This window comes from Populus nigra, chromosome 6 (genome assembly GCF_951802175.1).
Source record: "Populus nigra chromosome 6, ddPopNigr1.1, whole genome shotgun sequence".
Taxonomy (NCBI): domain Eukaryota; kingdom Viridiplantae; phylum Streptophyta; class Magnoliopsida; order Malpighiales; family Salicaceae; genus Populus; species Populus nigra.
This window is the reverse complement of record NC_084857.1, coordinates 7,764,670-7,776,017: the sequence shown is the minus strand read 5'-3', so window position 1 is coordinate 7,776,017 and position 11,348 is coordinate 7,764,670. Positions and strand designations below refer to the sequence as shown.

The following is an 11,348-nucleotide window of genomic DNA, read 5'->3' as shown; positions in this document are numbered from 1 at the left end:
TTATCTTATTATTTTAAGTTAAAGTATTTAAATAAAAAAAATTATTTCATATTAAAAAAATACAACTTTTTCTTTGTGAGTATAAAATAGATATACTAATTATCTTTTAATCTTACGTTAAAAAAATTCTAGTATTTATATAATAAACTTTAACATAAAATAATAATTATTAAAAAAATGGTAATAAGCTCACCCATACATAGCTCAATTACTATATTTTTCTAACTTTTTTTATATTTTAACATTGTTATAGTAATTATAATTTTTTAATTCTCTAATTGATTTTATTTTTTAGCACTCTTTGAATAAAAACAAAATATTTTCTTGCATTTTAAAACCTTGTTGAATGTTTCCTTACATTTTTTATCTTGTTGTCTGCATCCCTCGTTTTTTCGAGAAAAAAACCTCTTGAATCCCCCCAAAAAAAATAGTATTGCGTGGAAAAAATATTCCTAAATATAGTATCTATACACTTCTCATGTTTTATTTGGTGTTTTTTTTGCTTATGTTCCTCGTCATATTTTTACCAGCAATTTGAACTTGTAGATATCAAGAGATTACTGCCAAAAGATCATTAAATCGGGGTGTTTATTAAAAAGGAAAAACTAAAAATGGGAATTGGCATGGAAAGGTGATATGGTAATTGAGCTCATATATATATATATATATATATATATATATATATATATATATATATATAAAAGTTTCATTTCATAGATATAAAGGAGTATATAAAGGAGGACATGATTCCTGGGTAGAAATTGTCGACAAAAAGACTGCTACAAAAAAAAGATGAGAATTATTTAAAAAAAAAACCAGTTAGAGATTTGTTCAATTCGTGACTTTAATTATTTTTTAATTAGTAAATGATGCGGTTTTTAGTTAAAAGAGAAAAAGAGAAACAACAGAATTTATTTCCGATACTTAGGGATTGTTTTGCATTACAGTACCAGGCTTTTAATAATTTTAGGTTTTTTTAGTTTAAAATTAATATTTTTTAATTATTTTAACATATTAATATTAAAAATTAAAAAAATACTTTAATATGTATTTTTAAATAAAAAATAACATTTTCATATTCTGCTGTTGCTTTTACTAGAAAAGTTGGTTAAATTTTTCACTCGATTATAGAGATGTTTTGTTTGAAGGTATGATGATTCTTTTTATGAGATTCATATAAAAAAAATATGTATTTTTTTTTGTTGTAAAATATAATTTATATTTTAAAAGGATTTTATCTTAAAAAAAAATCAATCAATATCTCCCAGTCAAACACACATTTGTACGAGAGAAATCACCTCGCTGCAAATATCATTAACCATCGAAGAAAATTGATGGTTCACGATTCGGTTGGGCCACTCCTTTTCCAAATTTCGAAGCACTGATTCGACCATATGTTTTGCGGTCACTTTCTTACCAATTTACTTATTTTTTCCATCTCTCAAGACATATTCTTTTATTCCGTTTCCATTATTCTTGCCTTGTCTGTTGCTTTAAAAAAAACAAATGAAAATATCCATAGAATTTATTTTTATAAAAGTGATTGTTTTTAAAAATATTTTTATTTTAAAATAATATTTTTTTATTTTTTAAAATTTATTTTTATCGTATACACATTATAATAATTTTAAAAAATTGAACATACCATGCTCGAACTCGGTTATCATCCTGCGGTGCCAAAAAAGAGAAGAGCCCGAACCTCTCCTCCTGATGTGACATCTTCAATAACTTCGGACGCAATACATGAATGCGTCCTAAGAAGCTTCTCTTTTTGGACACGTGTCTAGTTTTATTTACCGTGAAAGGCCCCCGTGGCCCAGTCTTTGCTGTCTAGCGCTATGCTTGGGTATAAATTCAGGGTGCATGGTTGCCTGTCAATATCACCACGTAACTACAAAGCACTGAAGACACCTCTACCTTGCTAGCGCAGTGGTTAAGATTGACACAATATTCTTCTCAATATTTTGAGTTTAATGTTCGTTATTTAATGTAATTTACTAAACTTTTTCAACGCACTGTATTTATAACTAGGATATTTTTAAGATTGTTTAAAAGGAGACTTAATTGTGATTTACGAATAAAGTGAACAAAGAATATCTTTATGATCAAATTAAAAAAAAAAGGTTTTATTTATCTTATTTCTCATGAAATTAAGATGCTGCCGCTGGTGGGTTTTTCACTTGTTTTCCGACTTTTACCTAATCTTTGAATTATTTTATTACTGTCCAGCTTTTTTGGTCATTGATCATTGGACCGAATTCAAAAGTTCTGGAACGTTTTGGTAGATGATAGTAAAATCCCCAATAAGCCCATGCCGGGTCTTTGCTGAAATTGCAGTGTTCAAGGGAACGTGCCTTTTCTCTTCTTTTCTCTTGTTTTTTTTCCTGGGAAGGGAAAAGGGTGTACTGCGGTATTGCTCGGGGGCATCAAAAGGAGTCAGATCTTGAAAGTTGATGCTTTTTACAAATCTCCGGTGCTGCTAGTATATGCCTTGCTGTCTTGTTTGCAAGTTGCAAGTCGCAGATTTGTGTCTGTTTTTGCATCCTTTAAGGGCGGTGGATTGCGCATATCTTGCGCTCGAATCTATGTACACTGGAGAATTTGCCTGTCCCCGTGTGCAATTTTTTTTTTGTTTTCTAATGGGTTTTTTTTTTCTAATTAGAAAGGTAAGCTTAAAATGTAAGGAAATGATACATTTGAAAAAATTTCGGTGAAATGGCATGGTTTAATCTTATTATGCTTCTGAAAATGATATCCTCTACATATCATATTTTTAAAATACAACAATTTAAAATGACAGGTTCACAAACATGTCAATAATTAAAATTTAAATAAATAGAATACAGTTTGAATACACGACGTTGTCTCTCTCTCATATTATCTTGTAATGATTGTGTGTGATGGTATTTTTAAGATAATGATTGATTTTTTCATCCAAAATAGTATTAACATAATAGTATTGTATGTGAGTAGTCGAACAAAATCTATATATATCTCAACTTATGCAGCCTTCAAGAATTTTGACTCCTAAATTCTAACTTATATTACCATTTTTAAAAAAATATTTTAGATAATCTTTATTCAATTTATTCTTATTTAACACGTTTTTTTATCATGAATTATATATTAGAAATGTCTCCCGGTTATAATTTAAATTCTAAAGTTATTTTCTACAAGTACACATCAAATAAATTTTAAATATAATTTACAATAAAAAGATGAGGCTGGATACCGTATAAAATTTAATACAGATTGAGCATGTTACTATTCAAGATTCAGATCTTATAAGATATCATAAAAAATATTTATTCTTAACGAGTCAAGCATCAATGTGCGTGAATGGTATGTTTGAGACAAAATAAAGAAACAATAATTTGTTTATTCGAGACACCCTCCTTCGTACGCTTCCAGTTTTCGAGGAAGTATTTTTTATACTGAATTGGGAGCCCGCGTCGTTCAGAGAACAAAAAAAAAAAAACAAATGGTAGCCCGCGCAACCACTGGGCCTTTCATGCCATGTTATCAGGCAAACACTAGCCTTTCATTTGGATTCATTATCTTTCTATGTTATATATTGTTTCCAATTGTTTAAATCATTTTCTTGCATACCAAAAAAATTAATCAAATCTGAGACGATAACTTGTGAAATAACATTGTTTCAAAACTGCAATAAATAAAAAGATGATATTGGTTTCGGCAACTCTTTCTCTTTTTTATTGTTAGATGATATCTAAAAGTGTGGTATTGATTGTTTTTAAAGTGTTTTTTATTCAGAAATATATTAAAATAATATTTTTTATTTTTAAAAAATTATTTTTAACACCAACATATCAAAATTATCTAAAAACATAAAAAAAATATAAATTTGAAACAAATAAAAAAATAAATTCTTTTATTTTTTTAGAATATTTTTAAAACACAAAAACAAACAAGTAAATCAAAATTAAAAAAAAAAACAAGGCATTCTAGTTTTGTTTTTAACAGTGATTCCTTGATACCTGACCCGGAAAAAAAAACTTTAAGTGATGATTTAAGTTTTGGTTAGCGGAATCCTAGGATTTTTGAGGATTATTTAAGTCTAAGTTTTGTTTTTCCGCTTAACTGTGAGGCTATTTTGGGTTTAATATATTGATTTTTTTTTCATGGTTATAATTGAAGTATAACATATGTACGTATTCACGAGATATATATATATATATATATATATATATATATATATATATATATATATATATATATTCTCGCGTCCTTCTATAAAATTCGAATCCTGACTAATATTATAGAGAATACGTCCATTCAATAACCAATTTAGGTCTTTGTTGGCGGGTTAATTATTTCTTGTGGGTTATGTGTATATTTAAACCCAGCCAATCTTAGCCACCTAATTTCCTAATGTTAATTCTATTTATTTTTGTGTTTTAAAAGGATTTTAAAAAAATATTTTTTTTTATTTTAAATTAATATTTTTTTGGTATTTTTAAATATTTTGATATGCTGATTTCAAAAATAATTTTTTAAAAATAAAAAATATTATTTTAATATAATTCTAAATAAAAATTATTTTTTAAAAAAATCACAACATAAATAAATCTATAAATTCTTGTCCATGTTGGAAAAAAAAACTACGCTTATTTTGGATTTACAGTCGAGCTTTAAATAAAGTACAGCCAGTTGAGTACCCACACACCTGTATCAACGAGGTGATCATTTTTTAAAATTTAATCGACACTCTATTTTTTGCACAAACATGGCTATATATTTTACAAATAATGAAATATATATTACTGTGTAATTGGCGGGTTTTTCAACCCAACCATGTCGAGTTGATAAATCATAATAACTAGTGTAGAAAAACTCGTCACAGTAATTAAAAATTATTTAATAATATTTTTTTTTACAAGATAGAAACATGAGTTAATTTTGTTAATGGACAGGGATCCAGAAGTTTTGTCGTGTTTTTTAGCTATTAATAATATTAAAATTTCAACCATTGGTTTTTTTTTTTGATAATCCAGAATATTCGAGTCAGTTTACAAGCACCATAATTAATTCTCGTGTTCACTGAACATTCTACAAGTTCAATAAATATATAAGATATCATGGGGAGTGACATACATACATAATAAAGCTCGAACCCTGATACAGAAAAAGTAAAGAAGTCCCTTCCACTCGCCACAATCTCAAATGCAAACTCACTAGTGAAATCCACTTGCGTTGGATTTTCAATAAATGAATTGTAGAAGAATATCTGAATCCAAATTCATGAACTGTTTACTTAATGAGGTTTACTGGCAAGTGAATTTTAAAAGTATATATTATAATATTACAATCGTCTAGAAAATATATCAAAGTCCAATTTACTGGTCTTGTAAAAAAAAAAATAGAACGCAGGTGTCGTTTTGACTTTGATTGCATGGAAAAATTTCGAAAAGTCACTGTCATTTTCTTTGAGTTAAGCCACTGAATTAGTAACATAAATTACGAAGGCATAACAGACGAAGGATCTAACCGTCCGTGACCAAGTACATTGCAATTATACTATCTTCTATATTCAAGTATCAAAAGTGACATCCTATTCCTTTTTTTAATATATATATTTTCCACGATAAAAAGAGAATGTTGAGGGGATAGTTGCTAGTGTTTATTTAATTTTAATATTTATAGTTTATTTATTTATTTTATCTTTGTTATTTTATAAATTATATTATATATTCCAAATCAATTTAAATTTTCAATTAAAAACAAATCAAACCACCATCGTATATAATATTTCATAAACACGACAAGCAACATACCAGTTAAGTAAAATTTATCTATTTTAATTTTGAGAGGTATAGTTTAACTGCTTAGATCTTGAGTTTGCTCCGTAGAGATTACCAACTCGAGTATTACAAACATTAAGGCCACTAGAGTCTTACATGGTCGTTAATTTCAAGATCTGTGAGATTAGTTGAGGCATGCACAAGCTGACTTGAACACCCACGCTAATAAATTTTTTTTTTATCTATTTTAAGACATGATTTCCTTATCATCTCTACATAAATATAGAACAGTCCAAATTAAAACCTAGGTGTTGATGGATTGTTTGGTGGCAAGGGTTTCAACATGTATTGGCAGAAGCAGTCTCTGGATTGACAAAAACCGTCGAGTTGACATTTCACGGTGAGCATTCTTTGATGACTTCTTAAATCTATAACGGCTGTTCTTTCTGTTACATGTTCAGTATAAAATTATTTAAGAGACAAGCTTGATTTGTAGTGGGTGTTTTTTTTCATTGTGCGTGTGATACAGAATTTTTCAAGAGATGGACTTGATGCTGAGATATCCATGTTTTTCTTTAGCTGATGATCCTCTGATTTTGAGATATCTTGTAAATAATTTGTTTTTTTGGTTGATTTTTATTAACATGTTAACTCGGATATAAAGTGTTATTAATTCATAATGTAAAGGTAATTAAAAAATCATAAACGAGAAAACTATAAAAGACCTGACTATAAAATTCTCGCTGTAGTTAACCTTTATTTTTATTTTTGTAATTAATAAAATAGTCTCTTGTCCCGACCCATAAGAATCTTTCATTCAGACCTCCTGTTTCCTTCTGGACCAGGAGAGGGACAGCAGCATAAAAATCATATGCAAGTTGTCATGAACCATCCCGACTAATAATCCAGGCCTTATTCAAATTCACACCTAATTTAGGTTTTGCAATCATAATAATAATTATTTATAGTTTTACATGTCTAAGATAGATAATTTTAGAGCTAATTTTTTTTTATATAAGTATTTCAAGAATGAAAAATATTGTTCATGAAAAGATATTTTATGTTTATTTTTTATTTTTGAAATACATAAATTCACTTTTAAAATTATTTCACAAACATATTTTTTTTATATTTTTATTTTTTCAACCAATCATATTTATATTTTTAATATTTATATCTTTTTTGTACCAATATAATAACCAAACTATAAAAAAATTATTACAACGAATTGGGTAGGTCGGTGTAACGATTTCTTTAGATTACATCTAATAATTTATCCAGAAAAATGTAGTAACTGTCAGTAAAGTAAAGGGCAAAAGAGTAATTGAGCACAACCCACCAACCCTAACATCCTATTCTATTATAAATTCACTCATTGGTTCCCAAGAGCCGAAAAAGCTCACAATAATTTCGTTGCAAACAGAAAAGGCCAAAAAGAAACAGAATCCTGTCTTCCTGTTAGCCTTTCAAAACTCGTAGGGTTTCCACTCTCTACAAATTTTGGTAAGCGTCTCTCTTGTTGTTTGTTGATCCTGCAAATCTGCATTTGTGTTAATTCTTATTATTTTCATCTTTACCTGTTTCCTCTGGTTGCTTGGGCTGTTTTCAGGTGATTTCTGTAAGATCAATAGCGTTTCGGTTATCGCTGGCGTTGGAAATCGCACGTTTTTGTATTTGTAAGTTTCATCTTTATTAATTTAATTATACGCTTCGTTTCTTTGTTGTTTGATTTATTTATTTATTTTCAGGTCTTCGTATGATGCAAATTCATGGTTACGAAAATTTAGTTTAACGGTTTTTATTTATAATCGTAAAATCCATGTTTTTCCGGCTATTCTAGGTGGTTGTGTCAGTGGCCGAGCTGGTATGGTGAAGATTTTGATATTTTTTGATGTTTTTATTATAGATCTGGGTTTCTATTATTAAGATTTGCGTCTTTACGTGCAACCTAATGTACACGCGCGCACGCGCGGGCGCGGGCGCGCGCGCACACATATATATTAGATTGTCACTGATTTTAGATCTTGTATGGTCAGAATTCGAGCCTAATTGATTTGGTACTTTTGTCCGCCGCATTTCTTGATCTGGGTTCCAAAATTTTAAATATCAAATTCTAATTTATTTGCTTTTTGTTGAATTATCTAGGATTATTAGATATTTATTTTTATTTTCTGAATGTTGGCTTGTTAGATATTTGATTGCCTTTTCACATGCCGTTTTGATTTGGATTCAAATAGACTGTTTACTCTCGTTTGGTTGAGTTTGTTGCTTTACTTTGATCTTAGTTATTGATTTTCAGTATTTTGTTGTGTAGGAAAGACTGAATGATCTAATGGAGTCAAAAGGTGGGAAGAAAAAGTCCAGTAGTAGTAAAACCTTATTCTACGAAGCTCCCCTTGGTTACAGCATCGAAGACATTCGACCCAACGGTGGAATCAAGAAGTTCAGATCAGCTGCCTACTCCAACGTAAGCGTTCTCGATGATTTTGCTTGTATCGAGGAAATTTCTTATATCATTGAAAAAATTGCTAATCTCTTGCTTCTCTTTTTTCCCTTTGCAGTGCGCTCGCAAGCCATCCTGATATTCATTAAGAAGGCTTTTTGACCACATAACGTGGTCCATCATCAATTGCTGTATTAGTTAGTATTTTAGTCTTCTTCAATCAGTCTCTCCCTCTTTCTTGCCTCTCTCTATGCGACCGTGATTGCCTTGCGACTGTGATCACCTTTGGATTGTGTTATTTGCAACTGTGAACTTGTTATTGCAACTCCAATAATCTGCTGCTGTCACTACTTCTGTTGGTCAATATGGACGTGGCTGTTTCTGCAATTGGATTTGAAGGCTATGAAAAGAGGCTAGAAATCACTTATTTTGAGCCGGGCATCTTTGATGATCCTGAAGGGAGGGGCCTTCGATCTCTGTCAAAGCCTCAGTTGGATGAGATTCTTGGACCGGCCGAGTGCACCATTGTTGATTCGCTATCAAATGAGCATGTGGACTCCTATGTCCTCTCTGAGTCTAGCCTCTTTGTATATCCTTACAAGATCATCATTAAGACCTGTGGGACTACAAAATTACTCCTTTCAATCCCAGCTATCCTGAAGTTGGCTGATACCCTTTCTCTAAATGTGAGATCTGTGAGGTATACTCGTGGGAGCTTCATTTTCCCTGGAGCTCAGTCCTATCCTCATGGCAGTTTCTCCGAAGAAATTGCTGTCCTGGATGGCTACTTCGGCAAGCTTGGTTTGGGAAGCAAGGCTTACATAATGGGTGGTCTGGACAAACCACAGAAATGGCATGTTTACTCTGCATCTGCAGATTCGGCTCTCTCTCGTGACCTTATTTACACTATTGAGATGTGCATGACTGGCTTGGACAGGGAGAAGGCTTCTGTGTTTTACAAAACCCAATCATCTTCAGCAGCAGCAATGACTGAAGATTCTGGAATAAGAAAGATTCTACCTGCCTCTAATATATGTGATTTTGAGTTCGAACCTTGTGGTTACTCCATGAATTCAATTGAAGGAGCTGCAATCTCTACCATCCATGTTACTCCGGAAGATGGTTTCAGTTATGCAAGCTTTGAAGCTGCAGGATATGATCTGAAAGATGCGAGCCTTAACCAGTTAGTTGATAGGGTGTTGGCTTGTTTCCAAGCAACCGAATTCTCCATTGCTGTGCATGCTGATGTTGCTGGAGAACAACTTGAGCGGATTTGTTCCCTGGATGTCAAGGGATACTGTCGTGGAGAGAGGAGCCATGGAGAGCTTGGTATGGGTGGTTCCATTATCTACCAGAAGTTTGTTAGGTCTGGGAATGCTGATTCTCCTAGATCAATCCTTAAATGCTGCTGGAAAGAGGAAGAAGATTATTAGTTCCATGTTTAAGTATTTCCTTGTTGTCCGTGTCTATGAATTGAATAGAAAAATTTGCTTCGCCATACCCCGAGGACTGCCATTGTAGGAATTATTCTGTCTTTTTTTTTTTAAAAAAAAAAAACTCTCAGCAGCTCTTGGTAGTCATAGGCAAGGATATTGCCAGTGCGCTGTCTTGGTTTTAGTCATTGTCTTCAAATAAGAGTCTGGAGCTTGGATCCTGACTAATTATGATGTTATTCTGTTCGACCGGTTTTCTGGTATTGGATTTGAAGAATTTTCTGATCATTGCTATTTTTCCATTGAAGTTTTCAGCTAGCTGATAATTGTGTTTTTTGGAACGGCAATTGTATTCCTTTCGCGGAAGTGTGCTTTCATTTATTCCAATGGAAGCGTTTATATAATGGAAACAACTTGAGTTTATCAATCTTATAAAAAATTAAAAATAAAATAAAATTCTTAATATTAAAAAAATAAAAATAAAATATAAAAAATAACTTGACTTAATCTAAAATCTTAGTTTAAGAAGCTCTGTAGTATAGCTTTTTTCTTCTTGGAAATTTAATTTAATTTTAAGGATTAAATAATTATGGTAGTGTTTGATATGTTTTTAGAATATTAATTTAATTTTTTTTTGAAATTCAAATCATAAAAAATAAATAAACCATTTACTTTATTATTAGAATTTCAAATAAAAAATATTATTTAAAAAATAATTCATCCTTCTCTCTCACCCTACAACTGTTGCTTCCTCTTGTTTTGTTTTTTTTTTCCCGTGTGCAATCATGGTGTCTGGAAAAGGGTAGTGCTTAAAGACAAAATCAAAACTTGTTCGGTCGATATTACAAGGAGTTTATATTATATTGATTGCTACTTGGCACTCACTCAGCCAGTAGCGAGAACATGTTGGCGGTTACCAAAATCAACACCGTCCAGGATCAAGGCTTGGTAAGCCAGGGAGCGTCCGAAAATATAAAGGTAGCTGGGCGAGTAAAGATATAGAGGGTCACCATGTACCGAGCTTTTGGGTGAGAGAATGAATGGTGAGCTCGAGACCAGCAAAGGATTTGGAGAGCCATAAGATATCGCTAATAATAGAAAAGGAGGTTGTGAGTTTTGGAAGGAAATAATTAAGAGGTTGAAGAAGGCTTTAAGAAACACAAAGAGGCCGGAGATAGAGATGACGATGATGAGGAATTAATCTCCATGTTTTTTGTTTTGAGGTAAAATTGAAGTTAGAGTAGTATAATAAAATAAGGACAGCTGATAGGATTTGGTCTTCAACTTTCGTTGGCTATGGCCTCTGGGGATGATATGTAGACAAGGTTCAAGAAATTAAAAATCATATAACTAATATATTATCACTAGGATTTCATAGGTGTTATTTAGTTCATTTGTTTCTTCAATTTTATCCTATTTTTATCAATATTTTATTTCATGAAAACCGACCACGAAAAAAACCATATGGATTTCCTCACCTTTAGCTATGAAGAACTAAAAATTATCTTTAATGAAAATAAAGATAGATATGAAGGTTAAGAGGTCTCCATAAGGTTGAAAGATAAAGCTACCTTGCCCTCCTCAACCGCACTCAACCTTTCGCTTTGAATCGTTTTCTCCTTCTCCATGATTATACAGCGGATCAACCATAGTTTTTCCCGATGATCATGGCTGTTGTTAGGCGTTGAAGAATTAGCTGAGAGAAGCCTT

The 11,348-nt window shown here is 31.2% G+C and overlaps 1 protein-coding gene across 1 annotated transcript; it reads left to right on the top strand.

Annotated features, from left to right (window-relative positions):
* Positions 1 to 8,351: 8,351 nt before the first annotated feature.
* LOC133697207 (S-adenosylmethionine decarboxylase proenzyme) lies at positions 8,352 to 9,926 on the top strand. The gene has a single exon (XM_062119622.1). The coding sequence runs from the start codon at positions 8,571 to 8,573 to the stop codon at positions 9,636 to 9,638; it is 1,068 nt and encodes a 355-aa protein (XP_061975606.1). The 5' UTR covers positions 8,352 to 8,570; the 3' UTR covers positions 9,639 to 9,926.
* Positions 9,927 to 11,348: the final 1,422 nt, after the last annotated feature.

What these genes read in the sequence shown, in the direction of transcription:
- LOC133697207 (XM_062119622.1), top strand. Translation starts at nt 8,571, where the DNA reads ATGGACGTGGCTGTTTCTGCAATTGGATTTGAAGGCTATGAAAAGAGG.